Source organism: Zootermopsis nevadensis, unplaced genomic scaffold, assembly GCF_977971745.1.
Source record: "Zootermopsis nevadensis isolate Lab colony 2312 unplaced genomic scaffold, Znev_1.0 Znev_ptg000022l, whole genome shotgun sequence".
Lineage (NCBI taxonomy): Eukaryota > Metazoa > Arthropoda > Insecta > Blattodea > Termopsidae > Zootermopsis > Zootermopsis nevadensis.
The window spans coordinates 10,269,284-10,295,810 of NW_028259154.1; the positions used below are offsets into that span (position 1 = coordinate 10,269,284).

Here is a 26,527-nt window from a genome sequence, read left to right on the forward strand (position 1 = left end):
TTAATTGATGGATTCTCGATGTAAACTTCATGACACTGAAGATAACTTGCATTGACGATACCAACATGGCGATTGTGCGAACTTGTCTGATGGGAACTACATTAGGGCCTGTGACTTTGGTATTCTTGAAGACAGTCGTAGATTGTAGTATAATATTAAAATGGACCTTAAAAAGTGGAGTGTGGATTTGTTTCCTTTGATTCAGAATGAGGTCTAGTCGCGGGATTTTGTGAACACGATAATGAACTTTCAGGCCGTGAGAAAACCAACGCAACTTGGTCTCAACTACAATTCTTCCACTCCAATGCAAAGACACCTAACACGTGCTGTCATATGGCGCAGTGTCACCTGGGAAACCGGACAGCAACTACAGCGCAACTTTGGGGAAAGTTGGAACCTCAACTGAGAAGCATCTCGGCACGTCACTTTCCTGTGAGTTCAGTTCCCTTCGGAGTGTGATACGGATCATAGACAATAAGTATTGTGGATAAATAAATACTGTAGGCTATCCGATCAGTTGATTGAACAGGAACCTTGCTTGTAGGACAAATACAGCCACAATTATTACAGGTGAGATAAAAGTGACCTTGTGTGGTGCATGATTGCTCAGGACGTGAAGGAAACGAGGCGTAAAGAGGGTGAATTCAGTTCCACCCTCTTTTTCTCAAACCCCCCTCCAGATAACCACTGGATCAACATGGCGTATTGTGAGAGAAAGCTTGTAAATTAAGATATTTTTCTACACAAAACTACGGAACAACTGGCAGGCGACATATATCCTCCACGTGCACGAATTCAAGAAGGAACTGGTTTTCCACAGGAAAATGTAAGTACTTGAAACTAAAATGTACTTTCCAGTTACTTTGGTGTACACCCGGTGTTAAGTTCCTTGTAAGGCGAGGAACGACTGTTAGCTTAACAAGATGCCTTGTAGGTAGAGTTCCGTTTATTGATAAGACGTTTTTAGGAAAATTTAACAAAATAATAGTAAGTTAGTGAGACGTTGGTAGGCCTGACTGATATATCATTCTAACTTGGCATGTGAAATATGCACAATAACATTTTTACAACGGCACCTACTCGCACTATATAATGTTTTAAGACATTCTTGATTAATTCTTCGCATCCATAGAATACAAAATACCAAGTCGAATATATTCAGTTCTTTAAGAGTGATCTGTAAATGTGGCTACAAGATGACAAAACTTTTCTATCGATCAGAGTAAAGTCAGAACGCTGGTTCAGGGGTTCCGGAACAGAATGAGCAGGGAGACATTAAGGACACTGTAGCTACCTTTTCTTTACATATATATATTTTTTAATTTTAAGGAAACTATTGACGAACGCAAAAATTCACTGGCGGTTTGTTGCAAGTTTACTCACCCCTGATTCAGTCTGTTGTTTGTGTCTCGGTGTCCAGTAAACATGGGTACTAAAAGAGTTTCCGAAAGTAAACTGTGTGCTGTCTTAAATATGATTATTTGTGAAGTAAACTGTTGGGGTGGCGAGAAATGAGTGCATTTGTAAAGTCTCGTCTCTTACTGAAGCAACTAAACCTGAAGTGTAATGAAAGAAGGACGCATGTGCAAATTCTCTGAAGTATTGACTCATATACAGCAGGAAGTGGCATCGAAACCATATTAATGTGTTTTAATTTTTCCTTAAATCAAGCTGAAAATTAGTATTTTTTTAAAAAAAAATTGGAATAATCCAGCTGTTCGATTAATGCCGTCGGTTTGTATCTTCTTAACTATTTGACAGATTGTGGTAAAATTTGGTGTAGCTATTAGACATAACTTCATCGCTGTTTGTGCTTTAAACCCCCACTGTATGGTGCGTAAGTCGCATTTAGATGGAACAACAATGATGTAAAACTTTGCAAAATTTATTTCAGGTGTTTAAACTGTTCTAAGGCTTTTTTTTGTCCAGAGTGAAAGTAACAGCATGGCCTAAAACGTGTATTTTTTAAAAGTTGTGTTAATATATGTAAAGAGTGACATATACAGGGTGATTCAAAAGATTAGGGCCAAACTGAAGGAGCGTATAGAGGGACTCAGAGAGAACAACTTTCGAATAGGAATCCACGTCCTCCGAAGTTATCCTGAGTCAGTCGAGGCCATTGAAGGTAGGGACGTCTGATAACAAACAGCTGAAATAATCGTACTTTGCTATTCTCCTACTAGTTTACTTTTGTTTTTTATTAATGTGTGGTCTAGCGGTTAGAACGCTGGCCTTGTAATCCTGGAGTCTCGGGTTCGATTCCCGGCGGTGCCCGAATTTGTAACTTGTGTTGGGCAAGGCCGTGGTCTAGGCAACACGGAGTTTTCCTCCGGGGGCTTCCCCGGTTTCTCCGTGGCATCCCATTCACACACAGAAGAAGGCAATGGCAAACCACTTCTGGATCATCTGCCAAGAACGTATATGAACAGGTCCCAGTCCGAGAAAAGGATGGAAGGATCCTGTTCATATGGACCTGTCGTCAGACAGAACACTAAATAAAATAATAAATACATAAGGATTACCTTAGCAATCTTACAAACCAGACTATTTCAGCGGTTTGTTATCAGCCTTCCCTACTTTCAGTGGCCTCAACTGACTCAGGATAACTTCGGAGGACATGGATTCCTATTCGAAAGTTGTTCTGTCTGAGTCCCTCTATACCCTCATTCAGTTTGGCCCTGACCTTTTGAATGACTCTATATATACACACACATCGGTTTAAAACGTCCCCCGATTCCCCGTGTCCATTCTTCTTTCTCAAGCCATTGTCCAACTTCCCATGGATTCGTTTATCCCTTCCATCCAACTCTTCCGAGGTCCTCCCTTCATCTTTTGCCCGGGTGCACCCAATGCATTACCTTATGGGGTGTCCTATGAGTATCCATCCTCTGGACGTGGCCAAACCACATTAATTGTTTTGTGCGGATGTAATCGATCGGTGTTGGTTATTTCCATTTGTTCGCGTATTAAAGTATTACGAACGTGATCCATTTTGGATATTCTAGCAGAGCGCCTCTAGCAATCCATCTCTGCTGCTAGGAATATTTTCTTGTTTCTTTCTGCTAACATCACATCCATAGGTAAGAATGTTTTTGATGACATTTGTTGTTTCGCGTAATATTCCTATTCCACAATATTGAATTTATTTCACCTAAAGTATTCCTGCTGGCTCGGATTATTTAATTAAACTCTGTATCATGTTTACTATCAGCTGTAATTTTGAATCTAAGATACTTATATTCACATTTGGAGCTAGCTTCGCCTGGTTTCTAATATCAAATCATGTTCTTCTTTGGTTTATGTACATAAATATTATTTTCTTAAAATTTATTTCTAACCTCCATGTTACATATTATTCATTGAGCTTTCGGGCCATATATTAAATATCTTCATAATCTTTGGCCACCAACACTTGGTCATCCGCAAAATTTAATTTGTATATGGTGTCATCGTCCGGAGGTAATCCCATGCCATTAAATTTCTTTTCGAGATAGATTTTAAATAGAGTGGAAGAAATAGAACAGCCCTGCCTTAGGCTCTTCGTCACTTTAAAACCCGGCAGCAAGATTTTATTCCCAATTTTAATATGGGAAATATTGCGTGAGTATAAATTTTTGATAACTTGTATGATGTTTAAGTTTATTCCATTTTCCTCTTGGGCGTCCCACAATTTTCTGACTGGGACATTTAACACGTGCTTCACGCAGATCTACAAATACTAAACGCAGATTACGATTTAGAGAAATACTTTTTTAAATAAGTTGTGTTAAACAAAATATATTGTCAATTGTAGATCGGCCTGCTCGAAAGCCACTTTGTTTCTCCGTCTCATGTTCCTGATAATCTTTCTCCAGTAGATGTTTCATTGTTTTTCGATACAACAGACTGAATGTGTTTGTTACTGATATCGGGCGATAATTGTCTCAGTCATATTTTTTTACCCGTTTTGTAAATAGTGGATATATACGCAAGCCTCCATTAATTTGGTATATTTTCACCATCCAAACATTCCTCAAATATTTTTTTATTAATTTGGAATAGCTTTGTATTTCCCTGTTTTATAAGTTCGACGGGTATACCTCCTCCGACTGGGGGCTTCTTTTTGTAGTTTAATTGCGTCTATAACTACGTACAACATTCCATTGTTGCCAACGTATATTTATCGAATGATGATGTTAATTTATAGGGTGACGATATGAATACAATAAAAAGGAACGCAGAAGTTTTACTAGAGGCTGGTAGACAGGTGGGGATAGAAGTAAATTAAAAAAAAAACTAAATACATGTTAGTATCTCGTCATCAGAAGACAGGCGGGCAAAATTATCTTAGGGTGGCTAATAAATCCTTTGAAAGGGTTACAAAGTTCAAATATTTGGGAACAACAATAACAAATCAAAATGATACTTGTGAGGAAGTTAGGAGGAGACTAAATTCCGGAAATGCTTGCTACTTCTCAGTCCAAAATATTTTGTCTTCCCGTCTGATTTCTAAGAACCTGAAAATTAAAGTATACAAAACAATAATCTTGCCTGTTGTTTTGTATGGGTGTGAAACATGGTCTCTCACTCAGAGGGAGGAACACAGATTGCAGGTGTTTGAGAATCGGGTGTTGAGGAGGATATTTGGGCCTAAGAGGGAAGACGATGGGGCGTGGAGAAAACTGCACAATGACGAGCTTAAAAATCTGTACTGCTCCCCCAGTATTGTGAGGGTGATTAAGTCGAGAAGAATGAGATGGGCTGGGCATGTAGCGCGCATGGATGGGACAAGAGGTGTGCACCGGGTATTGGTTGGGAAGCCTGAGCGGAAGAGACCGCTGGGAAGACCTAGACATAGATGGGAGGATAATCTCAGGCGGGATCTATGGGAGATAGGAGTAGAAGGAAACTGGATTTTATTGGCCCAGGACAGAGTCCGGCGGAGGGCTTTGGTTATTTCGGTAATGAACCTTTGGGTTCGGTAAGCCATCTAGTTAGTTAGTTAGTGAAAACTTGTAATGGTAGTTTCCTCTTGCTGTGTTTTCGTTGTAGACGCAAACACAAGTGCCTAAGCGGTACTTGGACTTTTATGAAGATATCTTCTGCCTTGATGGATATTTTTAAGTTTAATTTTGTTTAATTATTATGCAAAGATTGTGTGTGTTTTAAAGTACATCAGAACCTCCACGTAATAGTCCCTGGAGTCGTAACCTATCGATTGATAAGTAACGACCTAGGTTATTAAAATTCATTATTACGTCAGGTGCAGACTTTTATGCTGTTTCATTCTATAGACTATAGTTAACACAATGAAACTTTCATAACTTGGCTCTTGACAGGCGGGTCCAACAGATGTCCTTACTTGGGATCCTTAATTCAGAACTGTATTGTCCTTCGCTATGTATTTGCCGAAGTTATGGAACTGAAATGAAAAGAAAGTAAAAGTTTTCTTTCACAAAAGTGTTTGCAATTATAGAATGTGAAAAAATAAACTATTTTCTTCTTTGTTAGCATTTGATTTATTAAAGTTCTTCAGAAGTTTTTTCTTAAAACTAAAGTGAATCCAATTACTTGCAGTGTGACTGCAGTTTAAAAACAAATACGGTTAGTTATAATTTTTTTTTACTGTTAGTTCAATAGGACTAGATTAGAAACTTTTTCACGGAAACTTTTCAGTTTTGAAGGCTTTTCTTTGTCATTATATATACCGTGAAAAATAGACTTTTTGCGTTTAGTTGTTTCGCAGGGATAAATACAGTTTCCGTCACCTAGTTTGTCGAAGTTTTGAATTAATCGACAGTGTACTCGAAAAAAAAGACTAAAGAACTGAAATTAATTTTGTTAATGGGTTGAAGGAAATGGCGGACGTGCGTCCGCTGACCGTCATACGCGGTGTTCGGTAAAATTCAATTAGTTGTAGAGGTATTTTCACAAACATACGGATGAATACAAGACCGACTCTCAATTTTTTATGTTTTAGTTTAAAAATATAAGTAACTATATACTGATAATACGTTACTTCACTACAGGCGACAGAGTTATGCTTTCCGACAGAACGAGGAAGTATTAATCACCCAAGGAACTTGGGGAACACAAGAAAAGAACATTTGGCTTGAATTCAAAAAATACTGGGGCCAAAATTCAGCAGGGACATCGGCAAACCTCATTCAAGGTCATCGTATTTTCATTCAGTACTATAGTAAATTTAGTATAATGTATTGAAATACGCTACGGGAATTTTCATATAATTTATTTTCTTAAATAGCATGCTGCCTTCTCGTCAGATCAGATTCTAATAGCTTCTATGCCTTATAGAACTTCGGTTAAGCTATTTTCTCACAACCGATAGTTTTTATAAGATTTTTTTATTATATTCTTACACTATAGTTAGAAGAAGGTTACGTGCCATGTAGGCGCTTGGGGGAAGGGGCGTATACCTCCTAATCATTCTTTACCTCGCCACTAGATGGGGGTGAGTGGTAAGCATCACGCTCCGGCTGTACCCGGGAAAGGACCCCGGTACCGTTTAGACAGGAGGCTGGGTGTGCCCCAGAGCCGGTCTGGTGGCAAAGGCTAGGCTGACGGTGATCGAACCCTGATGTACCGCGAGTGAAAAGAAAATTGAGGAAAACTGGCTTGGGGTATATTTACGAATCACAGATGCAGGAAGTCTGTCTCTAAAAAGGAAAGTCAAAGAAAAACGAGGACAGTTTTAAAATATGGCTGACATGATCTTAAAATTGTGAGAGTCTCATTTCTGTTAATATTTAACTTCCCGTGATTGAGTATTATTATTCTTTCTGGTCTTGCCATTGAGGTTTGTGCCAACGACACGTTCCGAGGATAGGTTTTTTTGTCTGCGATGAAGGACTCGTTTGACATTAGATTCATAAAATAAAACTTGACGTGATTATAGCGAAGATTAGATTATTTGAAGAACTTATTTTGTTGACATTTCTGATTATCGTATTCACAGTGAGCTGTAATAATTATGAATAACGAATAAATAAGAAATTTAAATATTTTAACAAGCTTTAATAGCGTGCAAGCAGATTTAGATGAGGGTGGCAGAATATCACTGAAACATTTCAGACCTTATTATTATATTTATATATTTAATTATGCATTTGAACAGTCGTATATTAGATAATTTATTGAACTTAATTTTACATGCATCTCTATATTATAGCTTAGCCAATCAAAGCAACATGAATACTTACTGACATAAAAAACACGAAATAATTTAACCTGCAATTTAGTGAAACAAATTGAAGCTTGAAATATAAGCAAGACGTGAAATAAGGATCGCGTACTACAGCGCAAAGACCCTTCCGTATTCATCATAATCGCAAGTCAATTAGATGTGCGTGACGCTCTGTGGGAGCGTTGTTAAGCCATAGCTTTGTGAGCGAGTGTCTCTCTCTACCTGTTAAAGAGAAAATTCTGGCTAGCGGCCACAGTACACTCTATGAAGATGTCTGCTAACTACGTACCATGCGTCAGTCTTTCAGTGTTTGCACATAATATCGATGTGAACACAGATCGGTAGATAATATTAATATGGCTCTTAGCGACAGTTTCGGATCGTGTGTATATAAATTATTGACGTTGTTGGTGTTATGGTGGTTTAAACTTTAGGTTATATTATCCCAGTGTAGAATAATCAGTCGGTTAATTTATTAGTTAGGTCATCTTGTGAGTTTCCTGGACTACATCGTTATACAGCTAAGAAGCTACTTAGTTATTTGAATTCGAATTTATATATGTAGACCTATTTTATTGTTACTTTAAATCGCTATGCCGTCATAGTGGCCGCGCGGTCTGAGGCGTGGACCTTGTGCTGTTTGGACACTGTGACCTTGAGTTCGAATCCCACTCAAGGCATGGATGTTTGTCCGCGTTTTTCTGTGTTGTGCTGTCCTGTGTACAGGTCGAGGCCTTGCGACGGGCTGATCCCTCGTCCAAGGAGTCCTACCAAAATGTCTATAGGTCAAAGCGTTCAGTTATGAGTATGAAAATGGCTGTCTTCTGGGCTGTAGCGCTGAGTAGTCTATTAAGAGTTTACCAACGTTTTAGAGGTCCTTGCTGTCTCCGTCATCAAGGCGATGATGGAGGCAGCAAGGACCTCTGAAACGTTGGTAAAAATTTACCAGACTACACGGCTCTACAACCCAGAAGACAGCCATTTTCATACTCACCGTCGTGAGAACATCAAATCCTACTTAGTTATGATCTTGTGGTCTACTGACGTACTGAATAATATACTCGTAAACAGGTTTTCGTTTTTTTTTCAACGTTTAAAATATAAAGCTACTTAATAACTTTATGATTTTATATAATAACCTACAGATTTAAAACAATATCTTTACGAACATTATAATTATTGGTATAAATTTTGTGCTTCTGTTGTATATAATTTGTAAGAAAAATATATATGCATAAAAAAACAATGTTACAGGGAAGTGACTTAAAGAAAAGTGTAAAAAATTCTGTTAACAGTAATGTTAGTGTGAAAGTCCACTACTGCATGAATCATATTTCAGCATAGCGGAGATGGGACGTATCACCTCTCTTGTACAGTTAGACTTAAGCCACTGTTGCTCTGCAAACTATGACTTAGAATGTAGGAGTTTGGTCTCGGATTCGGTCGAGTTTGTGTCTCAGCAACGGCACTCCAAGAAATTAAGCTAGCCGCCATTTCCTGATTCACTTATTTACTGAGAAGTCTAAAGACAGGATGCCATGTCGAAGTTCTATTGCAAACGGTTGGGACCTGTATACAGAACGGTAACCTTCATGTTGGTATTACTGGTCTCATTTAAATCACTTTCAATGCAAAGATGGCTGTTTTCTGGGTTAGATTTTAGGTTACCACGGCCGTCTTCATAACTCGCCGCTGTGATAACCTGAATGTCACTTTCTGTGCTTTGACAAAAGAGTGGTTTATGCTAGCAGTGACACGGCTTGGCCATTGGCTTGCTTTTTTGAATGAGGGTCTCGAAGTTTTTCTTAGTTCGTTCATGAAAGTTATGATTGTACTTTAAATCCGGTCCTGATCACGTTCTTCCATATATATTCCTATAAATCATTTATCGACATTCAATCATACGATACTGCACGCTGCCCAATCTAAAAGCATTGACTCTGTGTCAATAGAACTTTTTAAACGAACGATACAAAGCATTTGTAGTAAGGTAGACGGTAAAGTTGTTCACATGATTAAGAATCACTACAACATGGATATAATTAAGGAATAGGGGTATAGGTCCACGAATTTTTAATCTTGGCATGGATAAGAATGATCAGTTTGAAGCCCCGGCCGTTTTAACCCCAGTGGAACAACCGCGGGTACTCACTGGATAGTGTACTGGGCTGGCCTCAAAGCCTGAACTCCATGCCGGAGAGAAGAAAACCCGCCCCTGTAGAAGATCGAAACCAGATCGTCCATCCCGTTGCCTGGCCAGTGATACCTCTGCATTTTACTGGTCACAACAACTCTAGTCACTAAGAAACATTTTTCTTGGTTGTATCACTATTTTTAACACTTGTCTTTTAAGACACAAGACAGAGAGCAGTAAAGACAGTTTTTGTCCTACAATGTAGGCTGCCTGTGCGACGTCGAGGGTCTTTGGATATAAAAATCTTTCTGTCACATATTTTCGACGTCTTGGCATACAGAATGCTTTTTCCGTTCCTTGTGTCTGTTTCCCTCTTTCCGTGCGTTCGGAAACTTGAAACTGATACTCGCTCTGTGACTCGCTCGCTTCAGCGGAGAGCTGCTAGCTAGTCGAGTAGCCTTGACTGACGAGTCTCATGTCAACAGTCGAGTGTTTTTACAGAAGTTAATTCATCGGAGACAAAGGAAATTGGCTGGTCACCGCGCTCCATTACTTTAATGGCCGCTCCCCTGCGAGGCTAATGATGGCGGACAGACAGACGGACTCTCACTAGGCAGCTCTCGTCTTCTTCCTAATTAGACATCCGTTCAGATGAAAATATTTTCATAAAACGGAGGCATTTTTAAGAAGTACAGCGTTAAGAATTTTTACTATATTCAACTTTCTCATAGTCAGAAATGTCTGATCTTAGTACCCGCGCTATGTAGGGGAGGGTTCGAACCCCGTTCAACGCATAGATATATGTCTTCGTATTTCTTTGTCGTGCTGTCCTGTGCATGCAGAGAGTCTGTGAGGGTCTAAATCACTCGTTAAAGGAGTTCGGCGAAGTGTCTAAATTGATTTACATTTCAGAAGTAATTCTGAATTAGAATAGACCACAAGGCCCAATCCATAAGAGTTATTGATGATACAGAGGACATATTTTTGCTGCATTCTTCACTAAATATTGCATTAATTAACATCTAATGTTTTGTATATCAATCTTTTTTTACAAAGTACAGAAACGTATATTTTCAACCAATAGAAAAATGACTTTTTTAACCAATGGAGATGAAGATTAGTGTTAATCTTCTGGGCTGTAACGCCGTGTGGATTAGTGAATAGACGAACGTTTCAGAGGAATATACTGCTTCCATCTTCAGGTCCGGATGACAGAAATTACGTTATTCTGAAGCGTTAGTAGTCTACCCACATATCCACACGTCTTTATGGCCCAGGAGGTCAACATCGACGTATTTTTTATTTATCAAACGTCGATGCTAATTCAGACAAGTCATGAATTAGTGCAAATAATTAAAAAAGAAAGTTAAAATATGTTTTTACTAACGCTGTTAAATTCAAATTACTTAGAACAGACAGCGTACGTAGTTGTTCTGAACGAGATATGTCGTTCATAACAAGTAAGATAAGGTATGTAGCAAGATGTAAATGGTTAACTTATATGTCACGAGATGACAGGACATTTATTTTCAATGATAATGCTTCACACGAATTTTTAAAACGAGATATCACGTTAATAAAATGGAAAATGTTAACGCATGTCACCTAAAACAAGTGTCTAATCGAATTTATTGATACATATGCTACTTATAAAGAAAGTTACGCTCATAAAATCACGAGACATGTTCTTAAATTTGGTATAATGGTGGCTACTGATACGTGATTCCTAATACATCAAAGAACAAATTCAAAGTTTAAATTTAAGAAAGAGCATTCGAAATTAAAAAAAAAGAGAAAGTTTCCTAAATTTTGGAGATGGAATTTCCTGCAGACAACGTCGCCATTTCTCGGTCTTTGGTGCTGTAATTTAAGCGACGTTTTAAGGAACGCGTCATAACCATCAGACTGGAAAAATCGAGACCCAGTTCCATTTAATAATACAGGGCTAGTCTAAATGATGTTTCCGATTTGAAACACGTGTTACTCACGTTAATGAAATTCAGATGCACAAAATTGGTACCGATGGAAAGAGAAACTCTCCCAAGTTTATGTTGGTATACTACGCGGCCGCGTAGTAATACTATTCGCCGCCAGGGGCGATATGAGAGAAAATGGCTGCCATCGAAGACAGGGGAGCCTTTTGTGTCATGGATTTCCACGTTCACCGGAACTGACGCCCTGTGATTTTTTTCTGTGGAGGTTCGTCAAAGATAAGAGTCTTCGTGTCAACCTTACCACAGGCCTGGCTTGATCTGCGAGCGCGTATCACAGCAGCCATTGCAGTAATCGATTATGATATGCTGCAACGTGTCTGGGAGGAATTCGACTACAGGCTGGATGTGTGCCGAGTTACCAAGGGGGCTCACATTGAACACCTGTGATGTACTAAAACAAAACTTGGAGAGTTCTCTTTCTATCGGTACCAATTTCGTGCATCTGAATTTCATTAAACGTGAGTGGCACGTCTTTCAAATCAGGAACATCATTTAGACTAGCCCTGTATAATACTGTCTGGACCCAGACATGAATGTGGGAGAAACATCAAACTTTCGCTATTGCTGCTGGGGGAAGATTTGAATCAAGCAGGAAAGATGCAGGGGCGGAAATGATTTGTCGAAGAAATTTGCTTTAGCAAATATTTCAATGGAAATGGGGCAACATTAGGATGCTGCAGAGGAAGAGATAAATAAACGTAGAGAGGTGGGCGACAGGATGGCTAATAAATCATTTCACCGTTTCTTGTAGTAATCATGGGCTATTTATAATTTTGTAACACTTTCATGAGTTGGGGTATATATTTATATGCACATGGTGGACGGAAAAATACAGAAGTTAGAAGTAGGCTGATTTATACAAATGGCTGGTTTCTGGTTTGAGACTTGTAATCTGGTAGAAATTTATTGGCGCGTTTTGTAGGTGCCTGCTGCCTCCATTATCTTCATGGCAGCCATTTTATTCAAAGTCCTTTACAATTTATTATGTGATGATTATCTTAACATTCGACGTCGTTAAATAAACTGTAAGGAAAGAGATAAAATAAGTAAATATTTTATTTAACACCCTGCAATCTTGCCTTTTGACTCTTAAGAAACATCTCTTATGAAAGAATGACAAGAGCATCTTATATAAATGTGATTCCGTGTGTACGTATGGAAACTATGGAATGAGGATGAACAGGAATGGAGAAAGGACAAAGAAAATGAAATAAAGGCATAAAGATAGGATAGAAAGTACTTGCGGATGTCCTTATAATCGCATTGCTGCTGTGTTTTGTCAATAGATGGGGCGCGTTGAGGACTTTCAAACTACCGTCATTTTTAAATTCCATTTCTGGTGCTCAGACCGGTATGTTATTCTGTCGGCAAAAGAAAGTGATGAAGAATAAAAACAGATAACTTACGTCATTTCTGGCTGAATGGAATAAAACGGAAGATTTAATCCGGGGTACGATGCGACGTTGCAACGTAAAAGAACAGCGGTCTCGTTTTGAATACAAAGCACACACGTATTGCAAGTTGCTGTTATTCTTGGCAGCGAGCAGTAAAAATGAAGTTAAACGTTCGATATTATAATGCGTATTTATGTATTTGGGACATTCCGTGTATTACATCTGCGTCAGATGCGTCTGTATTCGATCTGGCGAACGTAGAACCTCAGGATGTGACCACTAGACTGTTACAGTCGTCTGATAGAGACCTACAGGCCCTGAAGTTTCAGAAGTTTAAGGATTCTTAATAAAGAAAACAGGTTGTCTCAAAATTTCTCATGAGACATTGTCACCATTTAGCACTTTATAGTTGCTTAGCTGGTCAAAATATCCCTGTTCCTTATAGAAAATGCTTTTAATGTAATTTACAGAATCCGTCCATTCGATTGTATCCAAAGTTTAGTTCATTTCGTCATTCACATTCTGTTTCTACGTGATCAATTTTCATAATGTTCTCCAATTTAGGCCTAGGTTTTCAAAAATACATCTTTATTTGAGATATTCGGACCAAAGGCTTTATGAATTCTTTGTTTAAATATGCGTGCTACATGTCCCATTCGCCTCACACCTTGATTAGATCACCCAGGAAAATTATACCAAGATTAAAAATTGTAAAACTCTTCGATAAAATGTCTGCACGTGCCGAAATTTCAAGATTTTACCCGGTCTGGTCCCGGGGGGGGGGGGGGGGGGGGGGGGCACTTGGCCTCACTCAGCACTATCTCGAAGTTTATCTTCAGATATGTTACCCGATCTATTTACAATCTGACTTAACTATCGTATTTTTAAATAATAAATTCCAGCAATTCTTGAATGAATTGTTTGTCGACTATATAAAAACATCTGAGGCTGATTTGATGTTTGAATCATCGACGTTGGATTCCCAGTAAAATTCTGCCTCTGTACTGTTCGTTAATTTTTGATTTGTTACGATTATATGATGAGGGCAACTACTTATAAAATTTCCTTGGAAAAAAAAAAAGACTGGCTAAAGAAATTTCGAAATATTCTATTTTGCATTTCATGAACCAGGCCTGAACACAAACACTTTATGCGCCACCTATACCAGGTTCATGCAGACATCTACTTCCGTATATTATTTCCTCCATTCTCATCTAAGTCCTCCTCAGAAGCCTTAAGAAATTGTGGTGAAAAAAGATAGAAGTCGAATTTCCCACGAAGACTGTCCAACACTGCCTCGCCATTTTACTGGTACTTTGCGACCAGCCGGTGGTCGGGAATTCAATTTGGGGTTGATCCGCCCTTGACGATAAAACCCTCATAAAGAAGTTGGGGGGAGGGGATTTTACTCAGTCAGAGACGGTGTGACGTAACACATGGCGAGTAGCTACAAATACATTTCTGTTTTCATGGAAATGTTTACAGGAAAGTGATTGCCTTCGGTTTGTAGGCTGTGATGTCCTCATCAGACTCATCTTGTACGGATTCTTGTCGAGGGTTTCGTCAGAACTTGGACTAGAACTTGTAAATGTTTTACTCCACTGACATATATTTAAAATTAGAAAGTACGGTTAAGTACGCAAAAATCCTATATTAGTTGTAATTATATGTATCAGATCTAAAACTTCTTGACGATGGTGAAGAGTCAATTGAATAAAAATTTTCTTGGATATTATCCATCGTCTAGTAAATATAAAACGTAAAACGACGTTTCGGAGATGGGACTCTATCTCCGTCTTCAGGTTCCTACACAGTTGGGCCCACAAGATAGAGCTAATCCCTATCTCCGGACCTAGGGAGATAGGGATTAGATTGACGTTTTGCGTCAGTACCATGAATTAGGTCATGGACGTTTCCTTTCACATTCCTTCCTATTCATTATTCATTGTTTGTCATGTTACTCGCCGCTGTGTTATCTCAGCGAATGACAGCTTTGTTAAATAATTAAATTATAATTCTTTTAGGTTTATTTTGCGTAGATATTAAATTCTTTCTCCTAAAATATTTGTGCTCTAGATAAACGCGTTTTGATTTAATATAGTAGTCACTGTTCTTAGTAAAGTCGAAAAGAAAAAAACATAACCAAATGCAGGGTGAATCGAAAGAGATTTTTGAGAAAGTTTGAACATACTGTCTCCATATTCAGGGCTAAAAATGGAGACGTTGGTATCTGCCCACGACTCCACACGTCATCACAACCCAGAAGAACTACATCGTCAAAGGCTGACTGGTTAATACTGTACAAATAAAATTCAAGGTTAGATTATTCAGACGAAAACTAAAATAGCTGGACAGTTTATCATAAAACTCCGTATATAAAATTTTATTTCAATTCGTTCAGAGAATATCGACTTGACATGAGTACAGACAGACAGATGGTCCGGCATATTTTAATGGGCACTGTCAATAGTTTGCTAACGCGCCTAAAAAGAACGATTTTGAATTTAAATTATTTTTACAGTTGAGATTTCTGCTCTGCGGTCTGCGAGCTGTTGACTGATGTGCTTCAGACCTGGGTTGCCATGGGGACGCACCGAATGTCTTCATATTTTGTTGATATTCCTTTGTGGCTCGCACGATCCCCTACAAATGTGACGTAAATAGTCTCTTTACTGTGTCTGACAACAGCATTACATTAAATCAATAATTTTACAGACAGAATGGTAATGGAGTTCCGATTGAATGATGTGGAGGCTTCTTACAACTGAGTCATGAATTGGAAGTGAGTTATTGCCTGAAAAAGAACAGGCTCTTTACCTCACTTCTTGTATGAAGACGTGAAGACGTTCGACAGAATTCTCAGAACTTTATGGTATTTGGCTTCGATGCAGACCACATTCAAGCGTGTTTATTCTTTTGTCATCTTCACTGTGCTCTGAACAGTTTTTCCCAGTTTGTCTAAATCTCCTTCTACTTGTATGATTTGAGGCTTTCACAGCGGTGAGTATGAATATTTCTGTCTTCTGGGTTGTTGCGCTGTGTAGTCTGGTCGATGTTAACCAACGTTGCGGAGGTCGTACTGCCTCCATCGTCAGGGCGATGAGTATGAAGATTTCTATTTTTATAGTTTAGATGCGTCATGTTTGTGTTCAAAATTCAAATATATATTTATTATTCAAGTCTATACACAAACTTTTAAATTGTTGATGTTAAAATTTAAAATAGAGCAGAATATTAATGGTGATTTTAAATTTTAAATTTTAACATCAACAATTTAAAAGTTTGTGTATAGACTTGAATAATAAATATATATTTGAATGAAGATTTCTGTCTTCTGGGTTGTTGCGCTGTGTAGTCTGGTCGATGTTAACCAACGTTTCAGAGCTCATACTGCCTCCATCATCAGGGCGATGAGTATGAAGATTTCTGTCTTCTGGGTTGTTGCGCTGTGTAGTCTGGTCGATGTTAACAACGTTTCAGAGGTCATACTGCCGTCATCATCGCCCTGATGATGTAGGCAGAAAGGACCTCCTAAACGTTGGTAAACATCGACCTGACTACACAGCGCAACAAGCCAGAAGACGGAAATCTTCTCCTTCTACTTACTTTCGTTTGATGTTCTGGCTGCCATATTTTCTTTGTGGGCGTTTCTTTTGTCACTCTATTTCTGTTCTTCTCAGTACATTCTATGTTCCCAAGTCATGTTTCTTGTTCTTTCCCATCTTACTTCGTCTGTTACAAGTTCTAGCGGATTTTTAGTTTTGACGTTTCTGTTCATTGTGTATTTTGCTATTACTTCTTCGAGACTTTCTTTAGGATCTTCATTTGGAACTTTTCCGTGTTGTTATGCCCGTCATAATTCTTTTACAGAATCCTTAATTCCCAATCCAATTTCTTATAATTTTTATACGTTTTGGCCAGACTCGTGTCGGTTTCCTTTAGGGATTCTTTTCGTTTTATTTCATCTGCCTTACCAAATTAGATATCTTCAATTTCCCCACTTTATCCCTTCTCAGTGCGTTTAGAATCGAATTTCCAGTGGGTTTTTTTTTGGAATTACCGCAAGATGTTTTTTCGCTGGTATCATTTATATTTAATTCTTTTGAAGATGGATGTTTTCTGGGTTGTTGCACCGTGTAGTCTGGTAGAAGTTTGCCGACGTTTCGGAGGTCCATGCTGCCTCCCACATCAGCCATCTTCAGACTCACCACCGTGTTGAAAATACTTTTTTCCCATTTCTTTGTTGCATAACGCGAATGAATTTCAGTTGCAATAAAATTTGAAATTTGTGAATTTTCAAGCTATGTTTTTAGGGCCTATTTCCTGAGCGAAATTTTGACAAATATCTCGTTTATGGGGATGAAGTTCCGTGCATAAATAGGCGGAGAAATCTCTTGCGCCTAATCACAAACAGATAATATTAATAGGGATTGTATAAAATAATTTTCAACGAAATGGTTCAGAATTGTGTGTAGTTGCATGATTTGGTATTAACTGCTTTGAACATTCGCCTACTGACATATAGTTGAATAATTATATGATATTTTAAAATATACTATTTCACTTTATGAAATATATGGTAAGGTCAATGTATTTTATTCACAGATATATGTTGATACTGGAGTATAAAACGGCGTCTTTACTGACCTCCAGATTGTGTCCGATAATTATACAACATCTAAGTGTATTACACAGCGAGGTATCCAGTCGCATCAGAATCCTGATGATGTAGACAGAGTTAGTTCCTGAAACGTCCGTTTACTACGGTAACCATTTAACGCGGCTGATTGCCCGAGAAGATTTTATTGATTGTACTCGCCGCGAAAGTCTCAAATCCTGTATCTAACAATTTTTCTACAGGTATTTACTTTCGTAAATTTCTTGAGCAGTTCATGATTTTCAATGAAGTGAATATTTATTTGTTCAACGTTTCAAGGAATTCGTTGAACAGAAGCAAAAGATGTCAATGCTTTCTCACGGAAGTTGCTCTGAAGCCCATTCAATTAACTTCACATCCTCAGACCTCATTAGTAATAGTAATTAGTATTATCCTTTCGTCTACGCGTTGGTATCTTTCCAACTAAACATCTCTTCATCGAAGTAATTTATTCTCCGTATTCCTCTGAAGGTTTGGGTACTATTTCTGTGTTCCGATGCATAGACGCTATTGAGTCTTACTTAACCTCATTTCCTGTTTTCCGAAACTGCTATGTGTATGCGATACCTTAGAATTTGTCGCAGATCTTTATTCAATTTTTGTCGGTAATTACAAGTTCCGTGAATTATATCATGTTCCGCATTTGATGACGAATTTATTCATTTTGAATTTGGTGGTACCTTGTTACTCCTACTGAAGTTCATAGATTCTGCTTTGTGTCAATTCGCCTTTAGAATGCTTTACCCATTCACTGTTATTTTATTATTAGTGTTCTGTCTGACGACAGGTCCATATGAACAGGATCCTTCCATCCTTTTCTCGGACTGGGACCTGTTCATATACGTTCTTGGCAGATGATCCAGAAGTGGTTTGCCATTGCCTTCTTCTGTGTGTGAGTGGAGGAATTGTTGGGAAGCCACGGAGAAACCGGGGAAGCCCCCGGAGGAAACCTCCGTGTTGCATAGACCACGGCCTTGCCCAACACAAGTTATAAATTCGGGCACCGCCGGGAATCGAATCCGAGACCCCAGGATTACAAGGCCAGCGTTCTAACCGCTAGACCACCGTGGCGGTACCCATTCAATACCATATGACAATGCCCGTTTACTAGCGACGGTATAGGATCTTAAAAATGTTCCTTCTTATCTGCACCTCGTCTAGTAGGTTACGTGATTTTCATGGCGCAAGATCCCAGAGGACCGCACCTTATGTCTTCTTACCTTGTAACAGCGGTCAATTTGTATAAATACTTGACGGGTTATATAATTTCTAATTACAGGGAACTCTCGGTTTACGAACGAGTTCCGTTCCAAGACGTTGTTCGTTATACGTTTTTGTTCGTTAGGTGTATCTTGCATTCCTGAGCTTTTACGATATTATTATATATCAAAATAGGAGAATCATCGATTTCTTTCCTACGAGAAAACATTCTACGCGGCGTGGCATGTAAACCAATGTTTATTTACAGGATATATTGGTTTTATTAACCAAGAACAGTTCAGTGTAATTATCATATAATGATTTTCTGATAATTATTGTAATAAATACATTTTTAAAAGTTTATTTATTTAAATCTTACAATTATATTCAATATACGTTTGGAATTTCGTTTCATAAAGAACGCTATCTATTGGCGACTTTAAGAAATTTTGAATGAATTGTGACGTTCGTTATAGCGAATGTTCGTAAATCGAACGTTCGTAAACTGAGAGTTTCCTGTATTTTGTCACCGTTCTTGTACGATTTGTTGTTGTTGACGTTTTCATATATTATTGGTCAGCCATGTCGGATACAATTTTGAAGGATTATTTTGTCATACTGTGTCGTTTATTATTTTATTGTTTGAACATAAAATTGTCAGTAATTATCTGTTGCGCCCAAATTTAATTGCTTGTTCCATATTGAATGGCAGGGGTAACAAACCACAACGCTGTCCAAGTTTTAAATTGGTTCTAAATTATTCCGTTGTTATGTTTTCTGTTTTGATTACTCCAAACGTACCTTTTTAAAATGCTTGTTATAGTATTCGTCAAATATTTTTCTACGTTTCTGCTTTCTGTTATGGAATACAGTCCTTGTATCAAATGACATTAAAATATATAACATTGATAATAATATTACAACTCAAATTAGGAATTTATCTTATATAAAAATCCAAGGGTACGTCACCCGTAATACAGAAGCCTAACCTTAGACCTCAATATAAATTTGGTATATCCAATGTATCACGCTTTCTGTGAGGGAATTTTAATAATATCTCTATTATAATTTTTTTTATTTCGTTTTCATGCCTCGCCTTATTGTTACTTTGTCATTTATTTTCAAACATCTTCAATAATTATTAAATATTTACCGTATTTAAAAAACATTCCTGAGATAATTTTTAGTAATTAATGACTAAATTAACTGAGAAACAGTTACACATATAATCAGCTTCTTTACAAAACTGTTTGAATTTTATTTTTGTTAAAATTCTCTTTGTATCCACATAGTAGTCCTCCGTGACTACTGTAACCATGGTAACAAACCCACGAAGTAACAAATATTTTTAAATTTAATTTGTAGTTGGTGTAATTCAATTTCTCCGTTTTCCACGAAAGAATGCCTTTCCTTTGTCGTTGTTCTCTTGCTGATGGCGGAAGACCGCGTCTGTACTTGCATCGACTTTTAAAATCGTTTAACATGGCAAATGCAGGACGTCAGGTGTACGTAAAATGCAACCAAGCGATCACAGAGAACCAGCCGTAAGCGATTCGATTTCTATTGCACTCTACTCGTTTCATTCTCTTTGGTTTTTGACGATTTTATCAGCGAATCATCGAAGCACGCGAAACCGATAGTTCGCATTACAAACCAGTGGTCACTTGACTATCAGAGGGTAGGCGCTGAGCGTGTTCCTGGGTGACCGAATGTTAGATGATTATTTAATCAGACACTTACCCGCTGTCCTACGTGAGCGATTAAAAGCGAGCGGTGCGAGTTGCGTGGGTGAAGCGGAAATATCAAACTGGCTGTTTGTGTGGCGCTGTCCTATGTTACAGCGAAGCGGTCGGCGGCCAAAGTTCAAGATCAGATATTTTGATATTTTCGCGCAGGTCGCTGCGCTGGCCAGTAAGGCGCATGCGCAAGGAAGCTCTGACCGTGCAGTACAGGGAATGGACATGCGCAGGAAGACCGTGTGTTTCTCTCACGTAGGACACAACAAGCGATTCCCTTATGTCATATGACACCCCATGCTGCTTATGCAGCTCGCACAGCTCGCTTCTTATCGCTCACGTAGGACATTGCCTTAGAGACGTGTGTCCGACCGGTTAGCCTTGATGATGGAAGCAGCAAGGACCACTGAAACGTTGGTAATCTTCTACCAGACTACACGGCGCTACAATCAAGAAGACAACCATCATCGGATTTTACACACTTCTCATGAATTAAATTTATAAAAACTATCCTACCTTCAGGTTCCCTTTCAGTTACGTCTAATGAAGCCTTAGTACTTCAAGCTAACCTGCTAATGTTAATAAATACCCCATCTCAGTTAGTTCTGAACAAACGAACATTAAGAGTTACTCCAATTTTCATCTGCTCTATATGAAGTCAAAAGTGTGAATGTTACGTCAGACTGAGAGTCGTTCATGGTGTTCGAGGTCCTAACCACGCGCGTGTGAAGTACGTTTTCATGTTAGAGTAGATTTAATGCAGTATGTTTGGCTATGTCCCGGTCTTGGCGAAGCGCTGTTTGATCAGGTTTAGAAAATAAATTTATTTTAACTCCCTGGCATGGTTATGCTACCCAGGTTCTTCCCAGGCACTACCCCGGACCGTTTACAGTACCTATACAAAATGACGAAGAACTTTAAAAGCTGGAATCAACTTATCCGGTTTCCTTTCGTCTCTATTTCTTCCATCCGTGTTGTTATTTATTTGCTACTTATCGATATGTTTTGCCCATCCTTCTTTGGCGTAATTTTCTGTACTTAGTTTCAATTCTTTGTTTTGTTTCTCTAAGCTTCTGAAATACTGTGATTGCAGAATCTCGAACCTTGAGAGAGAGAGGTAATGTTTCTACTTGCCGTACGCCGTTGTCCCATTTAATTTCAACCTGTGTTTATGCGCACAACTTTCCAGAAGTTCGTACAAGTTGAAAGGTGAGGTGTTTATTGTCCATGTCACGCGATCAGTCGAGCGTGGGAACTCCTCCCCCCACCCCTCAAGCAACTTCTCAGCGATTATTCACACTTCGATTAAACTCGATACTTCGATGTCTCCATTCCCGTGCGGCAGTCCTCGTGTCTGCTTTAACAACGAAGCAAGAGAATGACTGGCTGCAATTGCGTGTGGTTTAATACAACCGTGAGAACTGAGATGAAACATTTGTTGGCCATTGCTTGGGGAAAACAAAAGAAATGTAAATATGACAGTCCTGAAGAATGTACTGAAAGGTGAAATTCGGTTTGATAGGCCGTACAAAAATAGACGAAAATTATACAGGCTTGTGTGTGTATTGAAGGTTGTGTTTGGCAAATGTTACACGTTTAAGAATCATACATGTTATGAAATAAGAAGTTGTTTGAGAGATTATGACACCCGTCATATTTTAGCCCATTCAAGCCATTCAATTCGCAGAAAAATCACGATTATTTTCCTAAATAGCATTAATCAGTCGATCTATTAAATGGTTATGGGTTATGTTTAGTTTGAGGTAAAAATGAACTTTTAAACGTTATTTAGGCAAAATTCAGGCTTCAACAGGTTAAATTATTCTTTAGCAACAAAAAAAACAACAAAACAAACAAACAATCTTTTCAGGTGTGTTATCTAAGTGTACCAATAGTATCGTGTTTGTGATTCTAACAGTAAAACGATAATCTATATTATTATAATATATATTTAGGTCTGTTATATTACATGTGATCTACATTTATATCAGACTTCACGTACGTCGGGTGTATATTTGTCAATCTATAGTTTATAAGATTGGAAAGGTGTTCTCTTTCAAGGACACCGACATTTCAAAGGTGTTCTTCGCTACGCCATGTCACTTATGCCATTATTGTATTGATATGAATCGGCTATTGATGCGTATAAATGAGTGAGTGGGTGTTTGTTCGGGGATTTGGATAGCGTAGATTCTCCCCCCCCCCCCTACAAATATAGTTCCCCAGTCGTTAACAAGACATGATGACTACATTTTTTGAAGGTGGGTGTAGTTCTGTGGTTGTCGCAAAAATATCTCTCAGCTTCGTTGACGGTTGCAAATACACAAGTCGACGGCCTGAAAGGCGTGGGCAGACGGGAAGGGGGGGAAAGCGATAGCGTGTCCCCCCCTCCACCCCTTTTAACTTCCCTTCTGCTCTTACTGTGACGTTGTTCAGACTCGCAGATAATTTGGATCCAGTACACAGGGTGTTTCAAATGACTCGATGTTTGTACCTCCGATCGTTAGGGGGGGAATATTAAGCAAGAACGTAACAATTACTTAAGTGACGTGATATTCGTACCAAAAATTCATGAAAATCTGCTAATTTGCAATTAATTTATAAAGTGTATCAAACACACAGTTTTAATAAAACTTTTATATATTTTAATATACAATAATAAAAGGTTAACACAGGGTACTCGAATTAATGCATTTTAATTAAAGGCGTCTTAATCATTCTCAAAGGCCGTGACTCAGCCTGTCTGGATTGGACTGATATGCCTACTACTCTCTCTTGTGGACACAATCTAACTGTAAGGGTTAGTGCGCAACAGCGTTATATGAAGACCTGTTTATGTACCCAATGAAATTACTCAGATACTTTCTATTTTTGTCAAGTTGGCTCTAGTTCGGGAGTAGAACTTCACGGATTTCTATACAGTTTCTCTTTAGTTTTTGAATACATGGCCTTTTCTCATATTCAGCTACACCAAGGTCAGTGGTCGGCCGTGCAGCTGTTCCACCCCTCGTGCGCGCGCACAGGTAGGGTTTCTCGTGTTCTGTTGCCACCGCCAGCCGCTGTGCGGCCACCGTACCGCATCGAAAGTAAAGCATGTTGCGGCAGAGAAACCGCTCGTGCGCCGGGACTAAAGGCAGTTTCCACTGTTACGTTCCTGGAGAGAGGTCGTAATGCGAGTCGCTATTTCCCATAAGCGCAATGTTATAACTACGTGTTACATTCAAGAACGACCTAAAAGCCAAGAAAATAAATTATTAAACAACAATTTTATTGTCTGAAACGAAACATGCTAGCAACGAAGAATTGTCAGATTATTACATACGCTATTAAAATAAAAAAAATTGAAAAATAAATTTCTTGTCTTCATATACAGTTCTTTTCCAGTGCATTGGTTTTCATTAGCGCGTGTTTAGTTATAAGTGATATTTTAGGTTTTCACGGCGGTAAGTACGAAGATGGGTGTCTTCTGAATTGTAGCGCTATGTAGTCTGGTAGAAGTTTGCCAGCGTTTCAGAGGTCCTTGCTGCCTCCATCATCAGGGCGATGGGGAAACAAGGACCTCTGAAAAATTGTCATAAAATATTATTTAACCGAGTGTATGAAATGGTAAAGTTGCGTCATATTGTGATATAATAAATATATATTATTTAAATCTTGTCCGTCTAATCACAATATTTTCTTATTAAATATTAAAATATTACAATAATAATAATAAATGTTAATTATTGTAATATTTTAATATTTAATAAGAATTTATTGTGATTAGACAGACAAGATTTAAATAATATATATTTAACCGAGTGTATTTAGTTAAGTCTTGTGAGGCTGGCTCAATCACGTGGTCCAAGTGATAGGTTTTCTATTGTCTTCCTTTCTTTTACTTGAAGAAGGAAACAGAATGCAGGTTCTGAAACTTTTTTTTTTTGATTATGTTGAAATGTAGACTATGGAGACAGTCCAAGAAAATTTTTAAAATTATACAAATTGATCTGACCGTTCACGGAAATAAATAATTATGTTTTGTGGTGCATCTGTACAGGAAAAATGGCACAATTATAAGTGGTAATATTATGTACCGCTCACGATTAGTGGTTTATGATCGTATTTACGCATTTTTTATTAATTATTTTAATGCACTGCAAATCCCTTGCGAATTTGAACATTCTGTAAACAGTAATATACGTTTTATTCCAATTTTATTTTACACGATACGAGGAATGAGATGTAGCTGTCCCTTGGTACTGTGTTTCATGACTAAAAGACAATTAATCTCCACCTGAGTGCCTTCGTTCGGATAGTACTACCAGTTTTTTTTTACATCCATCTGAATATGAAGACATTCCTCCAGAGGAAGCTATTAAAGAACTTTCACTGACTTTTCTCTGCATTTCTTTCAGGCTGGCTGCTCCCATGTCAACTGGAAGTCAACAATCGTGAGTTTGACTCTTTTTCGTGTTTTCGCTAGTATACACGCATAAGAGGACACAGTAAAGTGGTCTATGTTTTTAGTAGTGAACGTACATTACTAAACTCATATATTCCAGTGGCACTAATGTCTTTGGTTTACGTAGTATATGTAGTGACGTAGGCGAAACGCACAATTTGGTCTACAGCGTGAGTGATTAGACGTTAGGTGGATACGAGGGGCGATCGGAAAGTTTATAGACTGCGCCTATAAAAACCCGTACACTTATCTCAGGTATTAAATTCATCCATCACCCTCGAAGTAGTTTTCCTGGGAGTGAACACAACGATCCCAGCGCCGCTGCCAAACCTGGAAGCATCCCTGGAAATCTTTCTTTGTCAGCCTGTCAAGCACCATCTGCGATTCTGCCTGAATCTCTTCTATCGTCTCAAATCTCCTTCCCTTTAGCTGAATTTTCATCTTTGGGAAGAGGAAGAAGTCACACGGAGCTTACAAAGGAAGTTGGGGTCGGTTCTTGCAAGATCTTTGAGCTCCTGACAAACGAGAAGTCGATTCTGCTTCTGGTCCTCAGACAGGATGCGTCACATGTAGAGTTCTTCCTTTAGAATCAGCTGGCAGGTCCCATAGCCTATCCCAACAATGTCGCACAAGTCGTTGATGGTACGACGTCGATCTTCGTGAATGGCCTGCCGAATCTTCGTAACATTTTCGGACGTTGTGCTCGAAGATGGTCGTCCAGAACGCTCGTCATCATCGACAGAGGTTCGGCCATTTTTAAAACGTGAATGCAACACAAAAGTTTGTGCACGACCCATTGCGGACTCCCCAAATGCTTGCTTTAGCATTTCATAGGTTTCCGTAGCCGTTTTGGCGAGTCTTTGGCAAACTTTGATGCACACGCCATTCCGAAATCGCAGGAGGGTCGGTGTAATGCACTACCAAAACGCCCGTAACTAAGAAACAAATGCTAATTCGATGATGCCGGCCGGCACACTGATTCACTATGAATGTAGGCCGCACCCCCTAGCGGCAGAAGCTCGTACTACATCCGGTTCGCCCTCTATTGACACAGTCGTGAAACTTTCCGATCGCACCTCGTATTATATACGGATTGAAACATTGTTCCCTAAGCTTATGATTTTTGGAGTGATTTCGCCCTCTCTCGTCATTATTTGTTACTACTTGGAAATGCACGAGGCTTAAAGACCCGTTCTGACGTCACAGTCACTTGTCGGTAGGTTTTTTAATTGTTCGTCTGTATGAACGTCTCTCTTGACGCCTACATTTTAACGCTCACTTTGGTCTAAATCCTGTCTGTGCAATATTTTAGCATTTAATTCCGAAAAAGGCCGTTTCTATACATTGTGGCGTGTGTCGGTAGCAACGTTTTTATTTAATGGAAATTTTCATTAAAATGAAACGTGAAATTATACTCGTGCGCCATCTAGTAATTAGAGCCGTATTTCTTTTGTGAAGCGAATATTTTAACTTTTTGTGTTTTGGTATAAATAAACAGCACATCCAAACGTGTTTCAGAGAGAATTATGTTATTTAATGAGGTAAATATTTATACCGTGCTGAATTGTTTTTTATTGAAATCGCAACTCTCGTGAATAATAAGAGTTCGCAGTGCAAACTAGGGAAATAAATGCGGTTACAGTAGATATTTGATGTAATGTAACAGACGGCAAGAGAAGAATTCATTGAAGGGCTGTTGAAGGAATTCGTATAACCGTTCGACTGGACTTTATCCATTTTCTACAGGTGTAAATTTTTACCAGTTTTAACATTTAGGAAATTGGC

The 26,527-nt window shown here is 38.6% G+C and overlaps 1 protein-coding gene across 10 annotated transcripts in view; it reads left to right on the forward strand.

The window, feature by feature from the left end:
• The window catches only part of SPR (G protein-coupled sex peptide receptor), a 619,021-nt gene that overhangs the window by 328,040 nt on the left and 264,454 nt on the right, over positions 1–26,527 (forward strand). For 6 of the 10 annotated variants that reach the window (XR_015536569.1, XR_015536568.1, XM_087353881.1 and 3 more), the window contains exon 4: positions 24,696–24,731. The exons of 1 other annotated variant lie outside the window; for it this stretch is intronic. Coding sequence is in view for 4 of the 9 variants with exons in the window: in XM_087353881.1 (XP_087210007.1) it covers positions 24,696–24,731 (36 nt within the window). In the remaining 5 variants the exon portion in view is untranslated. Of the gene's footprint in view, positions 1–439; positions 827–24,695; positions 24,732–26,527 lie in introns of those variants that run through there. 3 more of the 10 variants (XM_087353870.1, XM_087353873.1, XM_087353877.1) reach the window with 2 other exon arrangements.